Raw genomic sequence first — 25,576 nt, forward strand, 5'->3', positions numbered from 1 at the left:
TACAAGAGCTTTCCTCACAACCTAAATACATATCCTAAAGGATGCACTCTCACCTAACAACACACAGCAAGATCTTTGAGTAAATCTAAGTGTCATTCTCCAAACCAGTTGTAATATATTAAAGGGGTCATGAAATGGAGAATAACATTTTCCTAGATATTAAGACATAAAAGGTAAAGGTAACTGTACTATAAAAATATACTGTACATTTCAGTATCAAACTCCCCATTCTAATAAGAGCATTTATAGTTATGAAGCTTATAGTTCCCCTTCTGTCACTCACTCGACGTTGTGTCGATGAAGTGACACTAGGGGTCGATCTTGAGAGCCTGAATCACCTTCAGATCTTCCAGAAAAGGCCAATGAGAATTGGCTAGTTGAATTTGCATGCCACTCCCCCCGACATTCGGGTATAAAAGGGATGCCAGCATGCAAGTTCATTCAGATTCTTTCTTCGGAGCCTAGCAGTCGCACTACAGCAAGCTGAAGTCGTCTGCTCACTCGTTCACCTTCCCCCTCAGGGTGTTGCTGTTGGATCTACAGTGCTGTCCAGCGGTCTCTCTCCACTCTGCACTCCGCTGCAGACTGCACCCCTTTGCGCTTCGACAGAACTTCTGAAAGAGTTTATTTTCTCTAAAAGTGTGTGCACAGTGACGTTGAACGTCTTTTTAAAGACGCATCTTTTTAAAGATGCCATTCCGTCTCTGTGCAGTTCCTGGATGTGGTCGTTACCTCTCCATCTCTGACGGTCACGATACACTGCCTCACGTGTCTGGGCCAATGTCCCACTGAGGCTCAAGAGTGCGCACCCCGTCTGCTCGGCTGGCCGCTGGTGACGAGTTTCGAGAACGCCCCGATTGGCCCTCCTCCTCATTCAACGGCCCACCTTGTGCCAGAAGCATGAAGCAAGTTAAGTGTTTGGAGGCCCCTCCCCGCTCCATGACGCGGCACTCCCTGTTTTCCCCTGCTGCGAGGCCCCACCCCCAGGAACGTTGGATGCGATATCCCTTAGTGACCCTTGCCAGAACTGTCCAACTCGGCTCTGCGATTCAATTTGCCAGGTGTCCGCCCTGGTTGCACGGCATTCTCTTCAAGTCAGTAAAGAACAAGAGCATTGTTCTACGCACGGAGATCGCCGTCCTTCTCAGGAAGGACGCAATAGAGCCTGTCCCTCCAGCCGAAATGAAGAGTGGCTTTTACAGCCCTTACTTCATTGTTCCCAAGAGGGGCGGTGGGTTGCGCCCAATCCTGGACCTGCAAGTCCTGAAACGGGCATTGCACAGACTCCCATTCAAGATGCTGTCACAGAAGCACATCGTCGGTCGGGTGTATCATTACAAGGTCCTCCCCTTCGGCTTGTCCCTGTCCCCCCGCATCTTCAAGAAGGTCGCAGAGGCTGCCCTTGCCCCGCTAAGGCATACACATACTGAACTACCTCGATGACTGGCTGATTCTAGCACACTCTCGAGAGTTGCTGTGTGCACACAGGGACCTGGTGCTCAAGCACCTCATCCGTTTAGGGCAGGGGTGACCAATCCTGCTCCTGGAGAGCTACCTTCCTGCAGAGTTTAGCTCCAACACAACTGCCTGTCATTTTCAAGTAATTCTAAAGACCTTGATAAGCTGGTTCAGGTGTGTTTGATTAGGGTTGGGTCTAAACTCTGCAGGAAGTTAGCTCTCCAGGAGCAGGGTTGGTCAACCCTGGATTAGGGCTTCGGGTCAACTAGGAAAAGAGCAAGCTCTCCCCGGTTCAGAGCATCTCTTTTCTCGGCATGAAATTGAGCGAAAATGATTAATAATCATGATGAAAATTTTTGCAGAATAATTGTGATTATTATTTTTACCATTATCGTGCAGCCCTACATAAACATGCTGTGTCGAGCATGTTGGACATGCTGCTGCTACATAATTACGCATACATACAATTCCCCTGAAGTAGATCTAGACAATTGATGTTAGGGAGGAGGAGGGTTTCAGAGGGAAAACTCATAGCTTGCTGTAGTGAAACCAACTTATATACAAACAACTACGGCAGTTTAAATGTTGGACAAAGAGGAAGTACGCAAGTTGATTGGCTAAGGGATTACATGTAGACAGACCTATCAGCTTCACTATGCAAGATGATTGGTTTAACAGATTTATCAGATTGTGCCATACACAATTTAATGACTAACCTTGATTATATATTATATAGAATGTAATTTTAGTATACATGGTTTTAGCTGGTTATAAATTATATTTCAGCATGAAATGTTTGCACATGGGACAAATAATTGTGTATGCATGGTTAGTGAATGAGTCCCAATGGGTTTGTTTATTGGTTTGAAGGTTAACATTGTCTGACTCTTCATATATTTTAAAGGGGCCATTATCGATTCCTTTGCAGCATTTTATTTCTTTTTTTGTTTTTCTGCTGTGCTTGTTTCAGGTGTCAGTTTGGTCAAAGCAGAAGCTTTATTTCTCTCAGTCATAAACAGCTCATAATGAACATGGAGCCTCTCTTACCAGCACTCAGTTCCAGCCGGGAACACAGAGACTCCTCAGCAGACAACGGTAACATGCACAACAGATGCTGTTTTATGATCATGCCTCCATATAGACCTAAAAAAAAACAGACATACAGTTTGACGTAGCATTTTCTAAGCTGACAACACAATAACCGTATCCAAAAAGATGCACTATACACTATGTACTAACAAAATAAACTATGCACTCAGCCATCTAGTGTATTAATTTTTAAAATGTATTGTCCCAAATGGAACACTTAAGGTTTTTTACTACACGGAGGCATTCGCCATTTAACAGCTGACGGAAGTGACCTTTTAAACACATGTGATATGTTGCCGCTAGCTTTAGCACATTAGTCAACCTTGGTTGAACACTTGTATCTCAAACAAGGTATGTATTCACACAGTGTGGGTTGATGGGAAAGCATTCAATCTACATTTGCAAGGTGTTTTAGTCACTGAAATATCACTAGTTGTCACATTCTCCATTAATTACAATTGTTTTGTCAGGCCAGCATCGCGGCCAGGTAGCTCCACCCCTTCTGCAAAGTATGGCAAGCCTCGAACGCTGAGTGCATGAAGTGTTCGACATTCCGCTTTTCTTGTAGTGCACTTCTTTTTGTTGCATTTTCAGTGTTAACTACTCACGCTACTTACACAACAAAATGACGAATGATAGTGCAGGAGTTTGTGGTTTGAGATGCATATATCAATAAGTAGAAAAAAATACATTGCACACACAAAAATTGGGTAAAATCAAAGTGCTTTTTAAGGCAAGTCAGACCACTCTGAATTGTCTAAAATTGACAGTATTGAAATTTAAGTTATATATATATAGTCTATATAAATAATAATATTTTAGTCTGAATTTCTCTCGACTCCATCTGCCATCTTGGATGAATTTTTTCAATTAAACACAATTCATTCTATGAATCTGCAAAGGATACAGAAAATGCTGACTTACAATTAGGCCTAAAAGAGGTATCTTATAAGGAAACATAATGTGGCCACCTACTTTTTGGAAAAATGTTTGAGTCAGGAGCGCACCTGAGATGCCTTAAAATGCAGTCTAGGTAGGCAGCTTACTAGGTTTTGGAACAGATTTATAGCTTTGACAGCTGTTAGGCCCCCTGATCTCAGGGGATCTGTTCAAATTGAGCTGGTCTCTGTGGAGATTGCAATCAGGTGGTTAAAAATAATGCTGTGACTATCCCAGCGGACACCATGTTAGCAGTGATTAATATGAGGCTTGCTTGGGCTTGTGCTGTGAGTAAGAGTAGAGGTGTACATTAAAGCAATGAAACTCGAAGTACATATGATTCTGAAGTTCAAATCCGCTGGTTAATTTAAGTCCTTCAATTTAATCATTTAGCTCATTAAACTCTAATCATTTTGGGTAGAGCGAAGGAGGGGTGTGATTAGAAAGTTTATCAAGCACTAATTTTGTGGAGTGGTCTAGTCACGTGTGTCACGGGTCCATGTGAGGAGTCTGCATCAATCTTAAGCCCCTTACAGATCGAGTTACCAGAGGACAGGGCAAGGTTTTAAGCACCGAGTATCACATAGGCCCATCTCAGGGCTTTCCTGTACATCCTGTACAGACATAGGGCAAATTCCAGGAAGGGGACACAACTTGCAGGGTCGTTCCAAACTCAATTGAGCTTAGAAATCATTTCATAATGGCCCCTTAATGAGGTTGTTACAAAAATCGTGAGTTCTGGCAAAAGTCTGACAAAAACTGCTGTTGTTGTTGTGTATATATACATACACACACATTTTGAGATTGAGAGACGTCTCCGTATTAAAGTGCGCATCAGTCGGCGGAACTTTATATCTCTCCCGGTTTCGACTCCCGCTCAGATTGGGTCTCTTCTGCGACTGGCTGAAGCAGCTCTGACCGCACCGAGAATGACAGTTTGGAGTTTGTGCTTATTTACATGTCACGCTCCCGTATTATATTAACTTTAATTATTGATGAAATAAAGACATATCGCCAAGCTGTGATCTGTGTTTCTGTGTTATTTTTTCTGACCACCAGTTCAGTGTCTGTCTGCTCGGCATCCATCTTCACCTGATTTCCACACTGAACACCGGAAACTCACATGACCACACGTGCCACTCCCTAAACTGAGACTGACTGGTCATCGTTTTATTAGCGGTGTAAAAAATGGTCAAACAGCTCTCAGAGAGATTGGCCACACATGCACTTATTTATTTAATAAAATCGCAGAATTTGCCATCATATAATCGCACAGGCTGACATCGAGTTTGCGATATGATTAATCGTGCAGCACTAGTCAGAACTTTAGGTTTAAGTGTGCACATAAAATGTTCACTTTGTGGATATGTAAGCATAAGCATTGTTCTAGCAGGAAGATCTTGGGATTCATTCTCAGGCATCCCATCCAATCACAATACAGCATCAGCTTTATAAGCCTGCCAGCTGCCTATCATTGTTCTCATATTTCCATGATTATTACTCATTGTGATGGTTCAAGCTGCTCAGTGCTGGTCTTCCAATCTATTCTTCTTTTGGGGAAACAATCGTCAATGTATTTATCTGGTGGTTGATGGGATTCCAGGATTTCTGCTATCATTGTCTCAATAATCTATTCAACATAAGCCTTACACTTCATCACTATTGTTTTTCAAGTGGCAATATTTCATTTTACAGAGTACTTTGTTCTCACCGATCATGATTGTGATTTTTATGATTAGGTGATTCTGCTTTCTGCAGTGTGGCCGAAAGTATCCGAGCTTAGGTTCACATCCGCATTCTCCTTAAAGGGGAAGTATCGTCTGTTGCTACGTGTCCTCTGACACCTAGCAGTAGGCACTGCTCATCACATTTCTGTATTTCATTAACAGCACAATACAGATTGTATTCTAGTATAAGAAATTGTCAAATCAAATCAAATCAAGGTACTAATTCCTATATCCAGCTATGTTACTCTAGAGCGGAGGAGGGTGGGGCAGGGCTGGACCGACGCGCGCTCGGTCCCCAATCAGCCAGCGCGAGGGATAAAGGAGGCCGGTGACGACAGTTAGACAGAGAGAGAGAGAATTACGGGCAGCTTCCCTGTATGTGTTTGTGTGTGTCTTTTTATTTAATTAAATATTATTTATATTGTTAAGCCGGTTCTTGCCTCCTCCTTTCCCTGAACCCCCTTCCCATGGTGCCGAAACCGGCAGTGCATGTGTGCAGTCCAGGTGTTGAAACTTGTCTTTCTTGCCATGCGACTTAAGTGTCCCAAGACACCACAACTGCAGAGTGTTTTCTGCTTCATCCATGCATCCTTAATCTCAAATGATCAAATTCAAGCATGTCTATCCTCCTGCAAGGATACTGTATAATTATATCCTTCCTCCTCATTAGGGCCATCCACAATCTCAAGCATGGTTTTCCTCTACATAGGTACTGCACAAGCCTAGCTCGCCCTTATCAAAGGACTCATGTGCAAACATTGTTTATCTTTCAGAATGTTTGCACAGCACCTTTTCCTTGGGCCGAAATGGTATGTTGTTCATCTTTTGGCAAAGATATTGTACAAACAATGTCCGCAATAATCAGAGGGCTCATAATCAAATGTTATTCATCTTTCGGCAAAGGGTATTGCACAACAATGTCTCACTTATCGTAGGGCCCTCACAATGCATTGTTATCCTTTGGGAAGGATACTGCACACATAAAATTCGCCCTTGTCAAAGGGCTCAAATGCATACGTTGTTTAACTTTTGACAAAGGATATTGCACAACAACGTCACCCTTATCATAGGGTCCATATGCTACATTGTTCATCCTCAGGCAAAGGGTATTGAACAACAGTGTCGCCATTATTTTAGGGCTCAAATACAATGTTGTTTATCTTCTGGCAAAGATATTACACAATTAATTTTCATACGCAAGCATGGTTAATCCACAAAATTATAAAAGTATCTATTAATTTCTATTAATTCCAAAAATCTTTAGTCTTTCTGATAGAAGTCATTTTCCCATTTAAAATCATGGGATCTAGTAGCATATCCCTAATAGCTGCCCCCAGCTGGACAAATTAACATTTCATTCATGACCATTTTCATGATGATTTGTAAAGATATTTCTTATTGTTTTAATGTAATTGTTTTCATTAAAACCAATCTTTTACATTTTCTGAAGAAAATGGGAGTGACACTTGCCCATGCTGCCATAATGCTAGGATATTGTGGGTGATTGCAGGACATTGATATGCGGTTGCTGTGGTGTTATAAGTGGTTGCTAGGTGATTGCTTACTGGTCCAAAGGGCAAGTCAAAAGAGCCCACCCCATGTCTCTATTGTATTCTGATCACTAGATATACTGTAAGTCTATACGATTGTTTTTGCATTTTTTATCAGGAGAGTGGGAAGATTGCAGCAAGTATGCAGCAAATTTGCGGTGTTTGTCAGAACTTTAGGTGTAAGCATGCACATACATTTGCTGTTTATGATCATGTGGTTCTAGCACTTTGAAAAAAGAAGGGAAAATCCAGGGACTTGGGCTTTATCAGCCATAGACACCAAACATGACTGTTTATGACTGTTTACTGCTGGTGACTTGTCTGTATGTCTTTTCATGATGCTGCTCAATTGAAAATGCAATTACCTTAATGCAAAATAATGAAATGCATTGTTCATTATTATTTGCAAAGAAATTTCTTATTGTATTAATGAAAGTGGCTGCTAGGTGATTGCTTACTGGTCCAAGTCAAAAGAGCCCACCCCCATGTCGCTATTATATTCTGATCCTTAGATACTGTACGTAAGTCTATAGGATTGTTTTTGTATGTTTTATAAGGAGAAAATTGTAAGAAAAGTTGCTTAGAATAGTAATAGCACACCTCTCCACAACAAACAGTGCGGAACGAGTCTTGCACCAAAATGTTATTGTTTTGAAAATCTATTTATTACTGTTTGCACCCTAGAGAACAGTGACTCGTGCTTGAATATCTGGCTTCTCTTTGGTTCACTGGATCTGAAAGCAATAGCTGTTTGTGGCTTTTTTGGGGTGGAAATTTTCATCTCACGAAAGTCACATTATCATGACTTGAAAATGAAATGACAATTTGCTGACTCTAGATATGAGAATAGCTCTTAAAATTACAGTGTTCATTAGGTTTTCAAATGAGTCTCGACTGCTGCAATGACTTGATTTTTTACACTGTTGAAGTGCAACCACTTTTAGGGCAAGACATATTTAAAGGAATGTTGGGAGTTCAACAAAAGTTAAGCTCTATCAACAGCATTTATGACATGCTGTTAATTAGCATTGACAATAATTAACAGCTCAAAATCCTAACAATAACTCAAAGTTTTTTGTTTGTTTTTAAATGCACTTTCAATCAGTCATCAAAGTTAGCTGGTACTCACAAGTATATTGTACAAGCAATAATGCTCAATTTGTGTCACCACCTGCTTGCATACCTGCACAGATTTATTCCCCCTTTGAGCACTGCTTACTTAATGGAAGTCTATGGGACAAGTCACTGAGATAAACTTTAAAATACACTGTGTATTGAAGGTATAGCCACAAGACTTAATTCATTTTATAAATGTTCACATGAGATCAACCTTGTCTGTGTAAAGTTATATCCAATCTTTCCACTCCTGTCATGACCATGTAAAGCCGGTTAACATAGTAACTTGCATTCCATACCAGAAAGGGACTGTTTACTTGTAACTTTGAAACTTGTAAACACTTTGTGTACACTAAAAAGTGACTGATTGCTAGAACCCTTAATATCTGGTCATGTAATATGTAATAGAGAGTATACTGTATAATATCAAATAGAGTCAGGGGTTGTTCAAGAGACGTGTGTGTGTGTGTGTGTGAGTGTGATGATTAAGAGCTGTACTGTTCTCCAGAGTGTTTCTTTTCTACATTATCAGCCCCAGTGATTAGCAAAGCCATGTGCTATGAGTGAGGCTGTATAAATAGCTCATCCTGCATTTGGGCTGATCCGGCCACTAATGCCCCGACTTCATGAACACTCACTATTCAATATAGAGAAGGGGTCAGCCAGACCCCATCCTATAGGTGTGTGCCATTTATTATTAAGAGTCCGGACTGGAAAGTTTGACATCATTGAACCAGAGCAGAACCCAGCAGAAGGTCAATGTGCTGTGAGATTGAGGTGGGCTTATCAGGGAGGTCTTGAGGGGGTCATTATGGAGGTTCTCAGAGAGGAAAGGAAGTCTGGAAAGGACATACAAAATGCTCTGGACTGTGAAACGGTTGCTGAGGAAGTGCTACAAGGAGATGTAGAGGGGGTTCTGAATGCGGTTCTTGGTGTCAGTTTAGAGGAACGAGTTGCTGCAATTCGCTGTCAGGTGAAGATCACCACCCGGCACAACCTGCAACTCCGCATGGCCAACTACACAGCACGAGACGTCTACGTACGGCTGCTCGGCCACGGGGAACGCATCTCAGGAACTGGTATGGATGCTACCAAAAACTAAAAATTATGTTTACCAAGTAACAGTGCAGATGCTAGAATTATCTATACAGTAACACAATTCCTGCTCTAGTTGTATATTGAATTGCAGCTTTGCTTCACTGTGCAATCTTAATGGGAGAGTTAATTTTCATAAAAAAATGAAAATTCTGTCATCATTTACTCACCACAATGATGTTTAGATCCCGTGTGACTTTCTTTCTCCATGAAAATTTGTGTTTGCTCTTTTTCATGCAATTACAATGAATGGGACTGAAGCTTCCAAACCAAGAGCACCATAAAAGTAGTCTGTTTGCGCTATATTTTAAGTCTTCTCTAGCCATTCGATAGCTTTGGGTGAGAAACAGACCAACATTTAAACAAAACACAGTCACCATTCACTTTCACTGGGACAAAGACAACTTTGTCTTATAGAATCACGTCAATATACCAGAATTTTTGTTAAATGCTTTCTACCTGGCTCGTTGTATATATTGCGGCAGTTTTATGGTGAAATTAACAATAGAGGTGCGACAATGATGAGTAAAAGGCAGATTATCAGTTCAAAAACCTTATTTTTTTGCCCTTTCCTCAAGCAATGTAATCGTATGATGTCTAAACACTTTTACAAGCTACTTTTAATAACCAACTACATTTCCAAGCTTATTCGAACACGATGAAGTCAACTGATAGAGCGTTGCATAACAGAAAACTTCCTTTCTTAAGTTAAGATCTGATCTGTTAAATTAAGATTTATCACAAATTCATATTACAGATGAAAATCTTAAATTGATTTAGGATTCTTATCTTATCTTACAAAATCGTATCTTATTACTTGTTAATAAATCTACTCCATCGAGTTCTATACTCAACTTTCATGTCTGTTACCAATCAACCAACGATGCGCAAAAGACTGCTGTGAATACAATTTTAGTTAGATGAAAATGGAGAAACAATATAGATGCGCTTTTAATAACAAGGCTGCAGAAATAAATGTTTTGATAACTGCATTATCCTATTTTGTGGGAGTCTGTAATTATTTATTAGTGTTTTGTCATCAAAGTGCAGCACATCATCGGGGTTTTTCGAAAAGTTTTTCCACCATCAAACATCGCTGTTCTTTTTGCATCAGTAATAACTGTAGGGCCATTCTCGGACAGTGCTATAGTTATGATACATAATTTTTAACGGATAATATGTGTTTCCTATCTGTAGTTAAGATAAGATAATGCACACAGGAAATGTTATCCTGAAATAGCTTTTTGTCCTAGGGACAGGTTATCTGAGTTACCATAGCCTTTCTGTCGGCTCGAACCAGTCCTGCCGCTCACTGGATGTTTTTTGTTTTTCGCACCATTCACTAGACTAAACACTAGAGGCTGCTGTGCGTGAAAATCCCAGGAGATCAGTAGTAACCGATATACTCAAACCAGCCCGTCTGGCACCAACAATCATGCCACAGTCGAAATCACTGAGATAACATTTCTTTCCCCATTCTGATGGTTGATGTGAACATTAACTGTGATTTTATGCATTACACTGCCACATGATTGGCTGATTATATAATTGAGTAATCATGATTATATAAGTAGATAATACTTCAAATCGCGCAGCTTGTTGAAGAGAGGTGTGCTATACTTTTTGCTGTCAGATTTACTGTTTTTGTCTGGCGGATGATAAAACAATCCAACAGACTTGCATTAAAGAAGGGATTCAAGCCATATCTAAGGACCAGAATATCACTGAGACTTACAGAAGGAATGGGTTCTTTTGACTTGGCTCAGTAAGCAGCCATCTAGATTATTTTAGAAACTGCCTAGCAACTAACTCATTATCATGGTGGCAAGTTTTGCACGGCCAAGCACCATGTTTTCCTAAACAAATTGAAAAATCAAATTCTTTCTACTTTGCTGTCAAGTCAAATAAAAGGAAAGTGGGGGAAGGATACAGATGTCAATTTCTGTGCTCTTTTGTTTGAGAGAGATGGAATGACGTCCATCTCTTTTCTTGTCCATGTTTTTCGCATTCTTTAGGAAAATCACCTTCAAATTTAGTTATTGTTGTCTGACAGTTGCCATGGTAGCTGTGATGGCATGTTGCCACCGACAGCTCTTGCATCCTACCATGCTAAATGGCTCTTTATATGTGTCGCTATGGTGACATCTTCTCTCACCTCAAGTCCCTTAAATGAGTTTCTATAAAAGATGAATAGAACATTTCAAGCACAGTTTAGTGCCGGTCAATACTGGTGTGCTGAAATCTAGTAAGCCTTCTCAGTGATGGCTCAGTGATTTGTATTAGCCTTCACATGTAGAATTAATGCTTTCAACACGGAACCCAACAAGCCATATTTTTTGGTGTGAAGACACTTTTTTAATTGTAATTTACAATATTATTGTGAAATGATGAGATGTTTATTTAGATCACATTGCCAAGTTAGATCTGTGTGTGTTTGGCAATAGTTGCGTGGAGCAGCATCGATGTCAGTGACAACTTAGCCTGGAGACTTGTCTTAATCCACGCTACCCAGGCAGCTGGGTCTATATTTAGACTTGACTTGTCCAAAGAGCACAGACTACAGCTGTGTCACTCAACTGCTGTATAAACACACACAAAGCACATGCACATGATGGACATCATTCATATAAAACGAGCAGAACAAATTTTTGTGAAAAGCATTCGTAAAGCCCTTTTTTCATAAATTGTCACATTCATTAAAGTTTTTGTATTTTCAAAATGTTAGTACAAACAAAATGTACACCTCCATTAATCATGTTTGAATCTGAATGTTTTGAGTTCTTTTAGGCAAACTGATGACAACATTTTGATAGAATTGAAATGAATTTGAAGTGAAATGAAAAGTGAACGTAGACTTAATAACTGACATACAGTAAATTAGTAAAGAAAGGGTTATTTTTTTCTTTTGGGAACATAATTTTATTTTTGTATGTTTTACTTGGTTTATTGAAAAAAAAAAAATAATAATTTTGTATGAAATATTCCCAGTACTGCTACATACAATTTGACCCATTTTCCATAGAGTTTGTTTACATGGACACCAGAAAGCTGCTTATAACAGGAAAGCTGCTAAAGACACGAAAACAGTGTTCCCGTTTACGTGCACTCTGTTAGTGGAGTATGCTTTACTCCCATATACATCCTTCTCTCATGAACATTATGTGACTCTGGCAATGATTTTGCAAAACAACATTTTGTGCTTTAGTATACATTTTTGCTGCAGTTTCCCAATGAATGGCCAAAAACGGGTGAAATGGTGTCAGAATCAGACGCGGTGTTAAAGGTAAATATTAGATGGAAGTAAATCATACCTCCGTAACATAATCCTTTAACCTAAATCTAACCAATAGTGTTCTTAAATTAAATGAGAGGTAGACACAAAACAGACATCCTTGCCCTGAACCAACACTAAAACCAAACCAATAGTGTCCAAAAAATTTTATATGAAAAGCACATTTTCGGAAGCAACCACATAATTTCTTGTCGTTTCTATGATTCTTTTGTTTCATGAGTCAGCTTACATGCTTGCCAGGGTTCGAAAAGCAGTCTTCTGATGGCAAAGTCTAACACTATCAAGTGAGTTACTGCGGAAGCTAATCGCTTTGGAAAAAGTGTTTAAGTGTAGGTGAGTGTGTAATACAAATTCAAATGTATTGTTTTTCAAATTAAAAATTGTTTCGATATCATAACATAGCAGTGTGAGTAATAGTGTGAAAAATATGTGTTTATGCTTACTCAGCCATTGTAGATTTTTGGGAAGGTTAATAAAACACAGTTTTTGTAGCACCTCTAGTGTTAATTTCACCAGGGAACTGCAGCGATATGTAGAATGTGGCATGTAAAAGTCATTTTTCAAAAATGTAGTTATAGTTATGTTCATTCTATGAGAATAGGTTGCCCATATACATGCGGCTCAATAAGTAAGTGCTTTTCTTCATAGCAAAGGAGCTCTCACTGCAAGGCCATGATTTTGGCAACGTTGCGGTCGCGGCTTTCTCTCGTAAGAGGGAAAGCCACTCCAGTGGCTCCCCGACTCGGTCCTTCTACCCACGGGTATGAGGCGTGGTCGGTTAGCACTGGGGGCGATTTGGGGACTTCAATGGGAGCTTCTCCGCTGGGATATCCCCCACGGACCTCCCATTCCCCAGCATGCTTGTTTGCCCCAGCGAGTTCCGCGATGTGACCGCCGGCTCATCTCAGAGCGAGTTCGATGTCGCGACTCGAGAAGTGGATGAGCTTTCGATTACAGCATCGGAGAGTGGGTTGGTTCATTCTGTCGCCATGCACAGCTGAGTCATCATTTAGTAAGAACAAAGGAAGAGATGCCATAATTTTGTGGCCCAGAGCATCTGAAAGAACTGAGGATACACAGGACCAGAATACAGAGATAACAGGGCAGTTCCAGAACATATGCATCACTTTGCCAACAGTCATATTATTACATGAGTGACAATAGGGATCCTTGGATACATTAATCTGAAAACACTTCAAGGGAGTAATATATGCCCTTTGAAGTAACTTTAACTGTATTAACTGGTGCGCTAAATTCCATGAAGAAAATAAAGTGTTGCCCCAAACCCTATCCCATGCCAAACCAGTATCCAATTGCAACTCTCTCTCCCAAATCATAAATGTTGGGCCACATGTGCTCAGATAGGAGACAAAGGCAGGCCTACACACCGTCATAAAGCCAGATTGAGGCCTATAGGAACACTTAAAGCCTGATAACACGAAAACAGAACCAAACAGAGTCCAAACAGACTACAGATCCCATCAAGCCTTGCTCACTTTAAACCTAGGTGTGAGATTCTGAAGGATCAAACTTTCAACTCCTATAGGATGAAATGCACGACAGGACGCGTCCCTCAATCATGATGTCATCGAGAGTATAAAACTCTGGAGATTCCTCCTAAGCTTGCTTCCAGCTACAGTATGCTGCTCTCAGGAGTAGCCTCATTGCCCAAGAAAGTAACGTACATACCTGAACTTTGGCCATACAATTTCCATCTCGCTGGACTAGCATCGAGTTCCATCGAGCACACTAACGGATCCGAAGGAGACCGCCGAGCAATCGGAGTCTCACTATTTTGCCTGTAGAAGTGAAGAAAGATTTATCTTCCATCTTCAACTGAGTTGACTTCGCTGATATCTCTGTCAACCCGCCAAGAATCAGCCGCCCTGCTGCCCACCAGTAGAGCGAGGAAAAGCCCTCTCGTCATCACCCGAGCTTCGAGGTACAGAGTCAGAGTCTAACACTGGATGAACACACATTCTACCCACATTATTATAGATATAGAGTATTATAGAGCATAGATTATTATAGTGTGTTATTCTTGTAAATCAGTGTTGTAGGGTATTACATACAGGTGAAACTCGAAAAATTAGAATATTGTGCAAAAGTTCATTAATTTCAGTTATTCAACTTAAAAGGTGAAACTAATATATTATATAGACTCATTACAAGCAAAGTAAGATATTTCAAGCCTTTATTTGATATAATTTTGATGATTATGGCTTACAGCTTATGAAAACCCCAAATTCAGAATCTCAGAAAATTAGAATATTGTGAAAAGGTTCAGTATTGTAGGCTCAAAGTGTCCCACTCTAATCAGCTAAACACCTGCAAAGGGTTCCTGAGCCTTTAAATGGTCTCTCAGTCTGGTTCAGTTGAATTCACAATCATGGGGAAGACTGCTGACCTGACAGTTGTGCAGAAAACCATCATTGACACCCTCCACAAGGAGGGAAAGCCTCAAAAGGTAATTGCAAAAGAAGTTGGATGTTCTCAAAGTGCTGTATCAAAGCACATTAATAGAAAGTTAAGTGGAAGGGAAAAGTGTGGAAGAAAAAGGTGCACAAGCAGCAGGGATGACCGTAGCCTGGAGAGGATTGTCAGGAAAAGGCCATTCAAATGTGTGGGGAGCTTCACAAGGAGTGGACTGAGGCTGGAGTTACTGCATCAAGAGCCACCACACACAGGCGGGTCCTGGACATGGGCTTCAAATGTCAAACGTCTTACCTGGGCTAAAGAAAAAAAGAACTGGTCTGTTGCTCAGTGGTCCAAAGTCCTCTTTTCTGATGAGAGCAAATTTTGCATCTCATTTGGAAACCAAGGTCCCAGAGTCTGGAGGAAGAATGGAGAGGCACACAATCCAAGATGCTTGAAGTCCAGTGTGAAGTTTCCACAGTCTGTGTTGGTTTGGGGAGCCATGTCATCGGCTGGTGTTGGTCCACTGTGCTTTATTAAGTCCAGAGTCAACGCAGCCGTCTACCGGGACATTTTAGAGCACTTCATGCTTCCTTCAGCAGACAAGCTTTATGGAGATGCTGACTTCATTTTCCAGCATGACTTGGCACCTGCCCACACTGCCAAAAGTACCAAAACCTGGTTCAATGACCATGGTATTACTGTGCTTGATTGGCCAGCAAACTCACCTGACCTGAACCCCATAGAGAATCTATGGGGCATTGCTAAGAGAAAGATGAGAGACATGAGACCAAACAATGCAGAAGAGCTGAAGGCCACTATTGAAGCATCTTGGTCTTCCATAACACCTCAGCAGTGCCACAGGCTGATAGCATCCATGCCACGCCGCATTGAGGCAGTAATTAATGCAAAAGGGGCCCAAACCAAGTACTGAGTACATATGCATGATTATACTTTTCAGAGGTCCGACATTTCTGTATTTAAAATCCTTTTTTTTATTGATTTCATGTAATATTCTAATTTTCTGAGATTCTGTATTTGGGGTTTTCATAAGCTGTAAGCCATAATCATCAAAATTATATCAAATAAAGGCTTGAAATATCTTACTTTGCTTGTAATGAGTCTATATAATATATTAGTTTCACCTTTTAAGTTGAATTACTGAAATTAATGAACTTTTGCACGATATTCTAATTTTTCGAGTTTCACCTGTATATAATTTAGAGATGTTGACGGGATCAGTTATGTAGGGTATTTAGGAAATGCGGTATTTAGTAGGGAATTTAGGGTCTCGAAATATGAAATATTCTCACTCCTTCTCGGGATGTCGAGTCCCAAGCTCCCATGGATCTCACATGGTAAGAGTCAGTGCGAAGTCTGAACAGTCAGCAGAACAGAAGATGAAGCAGAAGAGAAGAGACTGGAGAAGAGAGACAGAGCGACGAAGAGAAGAGCAAGAGTTCTTCCTGTTTGGAACTATTTGAACTGAAATTGGCCGCATCCCCCAAAGGTGTCCAGTGCCAATCAGAAGTGACTTTTCAGAGTCACATGGTAAACTGGGCTGTATTTTCCGACAGTTGAGTTATCGTCCTTTGTTTCAGACTCTTTCAATTTCCCGCTCAAAAATAGTGCATATTTAAACATGAGATTTTATATCTTGAGAATGGCACAAGAGACATGATATTCGTTTTCATCAGCTTTCTCTGCATACGCCAGCAAACACTTACACGCTAAACATAAAAAAAATGTCATGGTTTTTATATGTGTAGGTAACAAAACATGAAAATCCCTTGTTTCAAATTCATATTGGTTTTACAGATCATTGTATTTTATCAATTTAAACCTTATAGTTACCATTTTTAGTAGAATGAGATGAATCATACAAAATTAAAGATTATATTTATCAATTATAGGTGATTGCACATTGCTACACACACATTTTAAAGAGTTCCATCAGTCTTTAATCATTAATTTGTCAGGTACAAACGTTACCACCGTTCAAAGTGATTTTCAGCATTATCTAGCAAGGCCAGATTAAGATTAAATGTCTTGGAGTTGTGCAAACAGCCTGGTGTAACTGTGTAGGGGTTCTTTTGAAGGCCTGTTATTTATGATGTGGAAACATTCCAAACTGAAAGGCTGGGTTTTCCTTGTTTCAAATCATGTTGGTGGAATTCTTCAGCATATATAATCTTACAGTGTGTTCGTGTCAGCATTATAGGTACTGTAAAACAACAAGCTATCAGAGCCACTGTGTCACAAGCATTTTACTGCCCCATGTGGCCGGAGATGAAGCTCCTCAGAGGTCAGACGACCCAGCACTGCAAGATGTGGTTGCCACTATCCCCCGTCACTCCATAGAGGAGAAAGATAACCTCAATGGCTACAATGTTAGTCATTTTGATGAAGCATTGCAGGAACAAGTTGATTATGTCTAATCCCAGACCTCGTTAGACAAATTTTCCTTCTTCATCACCACAGAAGCTAACTGCAAACCACAGAGCACCTGTCCCAGCCCACCCCTGTGTGTCGACAGGAGTTTACCGTGGTCATACTAACCCATGGTCATACCAACAACAAGGTTTGCGAACTCGACAACTCGAGTCCCTCGCAAGGGACATAGAATGATTTGACCAGAGTAGTCGAGATTCAAACATCGCTGATTATCTCTGATAAATTGAGTGCTGCCTTGTTGACTTAGCTCATGTTTCATCGCATGAAAAACTCAAGCTCATATGGAAGACCATGGTGAGGAGTGTCCATGTGTTCATGGCAACTTTACTGACTGGTCCTTGAGTCCGCTACTCAGCTCTGTGTAAATCCCTATTCAAGGAGTATTCACCGTATACCGATGAAGCCTCCGCTAACCTAGGCGCTTTCACCATCGCTTAGAAGAGGCATGAGCCTATTTGTGAGTGTTACAGACACCTGAGAACCGCAATATTCCAAGGACGTAATGCACCTGGTCTGGAGGAGGAACGGGCTTTCAAATCTCTCTTCCTTCACAACCTCCACGAGATTGTGCGATATGATGTCATGATGCACTGCAGAACGGGCAATCCTACCATGCAGGAAATCAGAAGGTATGAGCAACCAGCATTGGAGACGCAAGCCCACCCTGCCCGAGGGCACTAAGGTGACACCAGATCCCTGGGGATCCAAGCCTCCGAAAACGCTGACCGAGCGCTTGAAGGCAACGATATGCCTCACATTAAGGTTAGAGCAGGACTCCAGGGGTGCCGAACACATCGCCAGCAGGGTGGGCAACCGAACCAGGGGGGTGGTGAACAGAAACACCCCCATGATCAAGCCTGAAGGGAAAGATATGGTTCGAACTGAAACCCAAACAAGAAGGTGAGACAAGGTTTCAAACCTCCCCAGAGGACAAGGTTTGAGACAGGAAATGGATGGTATAATCAGGAGATGCCTGATGGAGGCAGTAACACAGCTTGATGTACTCCATCATTCACCAGGGTTGCCGACACCCCTCCATCAGCATGACTAGACTATGTACCCCGTCCCGTTAATGCCAACGTTTACTTTGGAGGTTGCAAAGGGGAACAGGGGAGGCCGAGTTGCTCCCCAAAACAGTCATTCCTAACACACCACACCCTCCTTTTCTCCTGCCCTTCTTGGGTGATCTGGGCCTTAAAGGCAACGCCGATGTATATACACATCAGTAGTGGTAGGGGGGTGCATCAACTCCCACGCACTACTTGACACTGGTTTCGAAATAAGTCCAATAAGTCCATGCCTCCTTCAGAGCCTGACCCTGGCTCAGATCCTACTATGCCACCTGCGAGCCCATAGCCACCACAGGTTGGTAGTCAAAACTAATTTCATGACCACAAGTCTTTCATTTGATCACTGAAGAACACAAACTTAACCCTGTACAGCCCCCACATAGTGGGAGATGTGCACATCAATGGTATAGTGACACCAGAAGAGCTTGTAACACTCTGGTCTGAAAAGATCGCTATGAGCCAGGACCTTTACGATGACTTGTGTAAACAAAGTACTCCTCCATTGGATGTTGGTCGATAACTCGTTTCGTGGTTTCAAACTGACACTGCCAGTGATAGGAGTATTACCTCCATCATTAGCCACGAACAACAACCTGGAAAGTGACATGTCCACTTTACTGACCAAAATGATCATGGTGGCCTGCAATAAAGCACTACAAGGCAAACCAATATGCAGCGCTACCCTGGGCACCAGAGGTGACATGGTCATATACCCTCTTGTGACTCAACCCAGAGAGACAACCCCTGGTGATGACAGAACCTGCTCCTCACCAGAGGAACCCTATGTTGGCTTTGAGGCCGAGGTCAATAAGCAGCCAAAGCAGATGCTTTTACAACAGAGGATCAGAGAATCCCACTTTGGAAACTATTTCATGATTTCCATCCAATCTTCTCGAGAGATTCCCATGATTGTGGGGTCACCGACCACCGACCCTTCGCATTCCCACTGATCCAAATGAGCAACCCACATTTGTACGCCCAAATCCCCCTGGCTGCCTTTGAGTCGATCCAAGGGATCCTCGACAAGCTTTTGCAAAAGCAAATCATTCGGGAATGCAACTCAACCTACAACTCACCTATCTGGCCAGTGTTAAAGCTGACTGGCAAGTGGCATCTCACCATTGACTATCGCCCTCTGAATAAGCAGGTACCACTTTCCTTCTGGCCAATGATTCATTTGGTGCAATTACTGGCCAAGGTCAAAGGGGCCCACTTCTTCTCTAGCTTCTAGACTATGAGAGTCGACAAGCTTGCTTTCTCTTTTGGTAACCACCAATCACCTGGATCTGTTGTCCATTCGGATATTCAAACTCCCCAGCCAAATTAAAAAGGCCATGAGGGATGCCGCTGCCCATGGTAACCTCATCTACGTGGATGACATCCACATGAGGAACCAGACCTTTGAGGAACACTTGACTGAATTCCAACATGTACTTAACCAACTCTCCACTTCTGGAGCCAAAATTGCACTAGCCAAGGGCCAGTGGTGCCGCAGCAAGGTTGAGTATGTGGGTCTAACAGTGAGTACAGATGGTATCGAAGCTGGTAGAGTTTGAGCCATCCATGACATCAAAGCTCCAACAGGTTTATCAGAAATCAGAAGCTTCATAGGTGTCTGCAACTACTCCTGACTGTTCATAGAGGACTATGCAGAGATAGCCTGACCCCTCATATAACTACTCCATAAAAGGCAAAACATTCGAGTGGGGAGAGCCACAGGAACTGGCTTTCTGCCAGATGAAAAACAAGCTCAGCTCTGCACTCTCTCTGGCCTACCCAAACAAGGATAAAGAGTTCCACCTTGAGGGAAGCTACTCATCCCACTGTCTCAGTGCCGCCCCGACACAGAAACAGGAAACTATGCCAGCCAACCTCTTATTGTTGTTGAGATTAAGTTCTCTGACGGCGAGAAGGCCCGCCTGGCCACTCTATGGGCTGTGGAACACTTCCGTAGCTACTTTGGGGGTCAAAAGACAGTCATTGAGATTTGTCACCAACCTGTCACCTTCCTGAACAGCCAACAGCTGAGGGAGGGGTGGGTGTCCAACAGCTGCATTGCCACTTGGATGATGGCACTGCAAGCTATGGCACTGAGGTCAAGTATGCCATAACCATAAAATGGCCTTGGGCCAGGGCCTGGCTGAATGCCAACACTGTGACTGTGAAGGGCAACCAAGCCCATAATCCTTACTTGTCACCACTCCGCTGCTTCTGTCAAATCATCAGATCTGATCAACATTCAGGAGCACGATACAGCCATCCAAACCATCTGGCAGTGGGTAGCAAACCCTGCAACACACGGGGCCTCTCAACACCCACCATGTGAGTTGGAGGAGCTACATGCTCTCCTTCATGACCAGCCATGTCTTAAAATGAAGATAGGTTTGTTGGTCTATACCCAAAACGAACAGGGACCAGCTCGTTGGGTTGTTCCAACAGATCATAGGGGAGTGATGCTTGCCCACGCTCACGACTCCCCTGTCGGAGGCCACCGGGGTCACAAGGCAACTCTCAAGACTCCCCAGCAAGTTGTTTATTGGCCATCAATGGCCCGCGACACCCATTCTTAGGTCAAAGGATGCCTGGTCTGTAGCCTGTTCCAGCTGTACAGACGCTGGATCAGGCCCCACTCCAGAACCGAGGGATCATGGTCCCATGGTCCCACCTCCTGGTGGATTGGATTGGACCAGCCCCCAAGTCCTCACAAGGTAACAAGTACCTTCTCAAGGTTACCTGCGCTTCCACGAAGTGGCTAGAATGCCTCCCTGCCCCTAACGACACAGCCATAACAACCACAGTCCTGCTGCAGAACCCTGTGTTCAGCCACTGGGGGCTACCCTACCCCTCTCTGTTGATATGGATCAAGACACTAATTTTACCTCAAGCATCAAGACTACCATCTATGAAATCATGGGTGTGGAAGTCAACTTCCACATCCTGTATCATCCCCAATCATCTGAACAGGTCGAACTTGCCAACCGCATCATTATCAACATGCTTAAAAAGTATGCTAACCTTAATGGCAGAGATTAGGGTGTGAAACTCCCCATGGTACTGATGGCCATTAGGTCTACTCCGCACCACTCCACAGGAGTCACACCATTCGAAATGTTGACTGTAAGAGAAATGACCATTCCGCTACACCTTCTGTACCGACCGAAGGCATCAGTGTTGCAACCACCTATATGGTATACCAAGTGACAGACCAGCGTAACCATCTTGAAGGCCAGCGTCAAGGGATCCAAAGCCTACTATGACAGGAAAGCTTCTCAGCGTGAATACCAAGGTACCAATTTTTCAGATTCACCAAACCAGCAGGAATCTCTAAAAAGTTCCTACAAACTTGCTAATGTCCCTTCAAGATTGTGGGAAATCTCTCACCGGTAGGTCTCAAAGCCAAGCCAAACAAATACAGCTCCATTAGAATTAGATTAAGCTCTTCAAGCTGCTTCAAGATGCAGCACAGTCGCACCATAAGGATAGCTGTGTGCCTCAACCCATCCCATTGGCATGCAAAAACTCCTAGCACCACTCTGAGTGGTGGAAGGATTCCAGCTTTCCTGGTCTCCCTAGACCTTTTCGAACAAATCCTTAGATCTGCTACTACCTCCATTGTGCAGCCTTCACAAATATACCTGGCATATAGTCTTAGCAGTGCATTTCTAATTTATGTAAATCCTCAGAACCTCGGAATAGGATTCATTCTCAATCTATCCATCATAGAAAGATAGAAAGTATACAAAGTATACAGACTTTAGTCCATATTGAATGTTGGTTTTCGGAGAGGTAACAAACACATTCACCTCAAAACACCACCAACACTCGCCTACCACAATGATGACCCCTCACTCTACCTTATCCCTAACCTAAGTATGTGTACCAAGACAAAGGACATTCATTGGGTTTGTCCAAGCAACCCCTTTGTTAGAGAGGCGGCCTAAGAGCCGAATCCCCTGAACAAAAGTGTCAAGGTAGCATGTCTGCCAAAGATGAAGGAACAGAGACAAAGGTAGAGTGAGCAGGTAATCGCTGCCTTGTTAACACATCAGTCACCGAAGTTCTAATGTCATACAACCGCCATGATACAGCCACTAACTAACATTATCAAACTAGACGGCATTCTTTTTTTTTTTTTTTTTTTTTCTCAATTTGGAATGCCCAGTTCCCAATGCACTCTAAGTCCTCGTGGTAGCGTAGTGACTCGCCTCAATCTGCGTGGTGGAGGATGAATCTCAGTTGCCTCCGCGTCTGAGACATTCAATCCGCATATCTTATCGTGTGGCTTGTTGAGTGCACTACCGCAGAGACATAGTGCATGTGGAGGCTTCACGCCATCAACCTTGGCATCCACGCACAACTCACCATGTGCCCCAACAAGAGCGAACCACATTATAGCGACCACGAGGAGGTTACCCCATGTGAATCTACCCTCCTTAGCAATCTGGCCAATTTGGATGCTTAGGAGACCTGGCTGGAGTCACTCAGTACACCCTGGGATTCGAACTCGCAAACTCCAGGGGTGGTATTCAGCATCTTTACTCACTGAGCTACCCAGGCACCATCATCTCAGTGCTGACAAACATGGTATGGAAATTGATGTCATGGATGCATTTAGAGGTCACAACCTCACCATTGATGACACCCTTCAACAGCAGCTTCAAGCTGAAGGGACAAAATTAGTGAAGTTCAGTCTCAAACCTACTGGCTTGACCACTATATTTCCTAGTCAAATTAGCAGATCGTCATCTTACAAAGACGGTGTTATGACCAAAGAACAGCTAAGGATTGTGTTACGGTTAATGCTGTGCCTACCTATAAATGGTCTGCACATATAGCGCCTTTTTAAACTTAGCGGTATTCAAAGCACTTTACACTACTTCTCATTCACCTATTCACACACACATTCACACACCAATGATGGCAGAGCTGCCATGCAAGGCACTAGCCTGCCATTGGAAGCAACTTGGGGTTCAGTGTCTTGCCCAAGGACACTTTGGCATGTGGAGTCATGTGAGCAGGGAATCGAACCCTGCGATTAGTGGACAACTCGCTCTACCACCTGAGCCACAGCTGCCCAATATAACTTATATATTAGGACATATTTCAAATTTTAATACTCTGAATCCTGGCTGGCCAGTCTGGAAACCGTCCCACTAGTAAAATATTTACATGTTTATATAAAATAGCATGTCAACTAATATGTAATAAAACTAAATTACTTACTCATCCAAAATTGTATCCTCGGCTGGATCAAGTCTCTCTTCAAAATACAAACATTCATCGGAGTCCCACTCTTCTTCTGAGGAAAATGTTTAGTCTTCGTCACTATCCATGAGTTTCCTCGCCTGTGTATCGTGCTATCTTCCAAATGTGCAGAAAACTGAATGAACTTTGTTTTTAAGGCACAGTCGGGGCATTTACCATTTGCATTGATCGCCTCAACACCGAATGAATAGCGCCCTCTGCCCTTGGGTGTAATCACCTTAGGGATAATTAGCTGAGCCAGGAGAAATTGTACACCTCTTTGTTTCATACCGATTACATTGCAGGAGAATATTTGTTTTAAATTTGAATTGTTAAAAGTAGACATTTTAAGCTTTCTTTAGACATATGTTTCATGTTTGTATTATAAGTATTCGTGGAGTTTCAGTTCATTTTTTTGACGTGTTTCAGATATATGTGCGTGAACTGCTGAAAGCTCACCCTTTTTATTTTCTTTATTTACAAAAGCACAAGGTTTTGTTTTTATTGTGAGTGTACACAAATAAAAGTAGACCCTTTATAGTCTCTAATGATGTCTTACACTTACCTGTATGTATGTTGTTTCCACTGTAATGATGAAAAAATCCAGCAGGATGCGCTGGCGCGTCCGTCGCCCAGAGGTTTAAGTGGGCAGACGCCATTAACCACATTCTCTGGCCGGAAACCTCGCATGACACTATTTTGTGCACTCATTCTCTCCTTACACACACACATACACCCATTCACACACACATCTCTACAATCCTCTCATGTATTAAAGGCTTATTTGTTACCATATACACTCACCTAAAGGATTATTAGGAACACCTGTTCAATTTCTCATTAATGCAATTATCTAATCAACCAATCACATGGCAGTTGCTTCAGTGCATTTAGGGGTGTGGTCCTGGTCAAGACAATCTCCTGAACTCCAAACTGAATGTCAGAATGGGAAAGAAAGGTGATTTAAGCAATTTCGAGCGTGGCATGGTTGTTGGTGTCAGACGGGCCGGTCTGAGTATTTCACAATCTGCTCAGTTACTGGGATTTTCACGCACAACCATTTCTAGGGTTTACAAAGAATGGTGTGAAAAGGGAAAAACATCCAGTATGCAGCAGTCCTGTGGGCGAAAATGCCTTGTTGATGCTAGAGGTCAGAGGAGAATGGGCCGACTGATTCAAGCTGAAAGAAGAGCAACTTTGCCTGAAATAATCACTCGTTACAACCGAGGTATGCAGCAAAGCATTTGTGAAGCCACAACATGCACAAACTTGAGGCAGATGGGCTACAACAGCAGAAGACCCCACCGGGTACCACTCATCTCCACTACAAATAGGAAAAAGAGGCTACAATTTGCAAGAGGTCACCAAAATTGGACAGTTGAAGACTGGAAAAATGATGCCTGGTCTGATGAGTCTCGATTTCTGTTGAGACATTCAGATGGTAGAGTCAGAATTTGGTTTAAACAGAATGAGAACATGGATCCATCATGCCTTGTTACCACTGTGCAGGCTGGTGGTGGTGGTGTAATGGTGTGGGGGATGTTTTCTTGGCACACTTTAGGCCCCTTAGTGCCAATTGGGCATCGTTGAAATGCCACGGCCTACCTGAGCATTGTTTCAGACCATGTCCATCCCTTTATGGCCACCATGTACCCATCCTCTGATGGCTACTTCCAGCAGGATAATGCACCATGTCACAAAGCTTGAATGAGTTCACTGTAATAAAGTAGCCCCCACAGTCACCAGATCTCAACCCAATAGAGCATCTTTGGGATGTGGTGGAACAGGAATTTCGTGCCCTGGATGTGCATCCCACAAATCTCCATCAACTGCAAGATGCTATCCTATCAATATGGGCCAACATTTCTAAAGAATGCTTTCAGCACCTTGTTGAATCAATGCCACGTAGAATTAAGGCAGTTCTGAAGGCGAAAGGGGGTCAAACACAGTATTAGTATGGTGTTCCTAATAATCCTTTAGGTGAGTGTATAATCATGTTACTGTTTAGTTTGTAGTTGGAAGTCAGAAGTTTATCAACTGCATTTTATTGATTATTAATTGATATAAATGAATCAATAAACTTTGTTATACTTTAAAGAAAAGTGTTTTGTTATTGTTCTGCATGCA

At 42.3% G+C, this 25,576-nt stretch overlaps 1 protein-coding gene across 1 annotated transcript in view; it reads left to right on the forward strand.

The window, feature by feature from the left end:
• The window catches only part of frmd3 (FERM domain containing 3), a 100,287-nt gene that overhangs the window by 71,734 nt on the left and 2,977 nt on the right, over positions 1-25,576 (forward strand). The window contains exon 13 of the mRNA XM_052108997.1: positions 2,429-2,553. Within this exon, the coding sequence (XP_051964957.1) occupies positions 2,429-2,553 (125 nt within the window). The remainder of the gene's footprint in view (positions 1-2,428; positions 2,554-25,576) is intronic.

The sequence above is a fragment of the Xyrauchen texanus genome, chromosome 37 (assembly GCF_025860055.1).
Source record: "Xyrauchen texanus isolate HMW12.3.18 chromosome 37, RBS_HiC_50CHRs, whole genome shotgun sequence".
In the NCBI taxonomy this organism is placed as follows: domain Eukaryota; kingdom Metazoa; phylum Chordata; class Actinopteri; order Cypriniformes; family Catostomidae; genus Xyrauchen; species Xyrauchen texanus.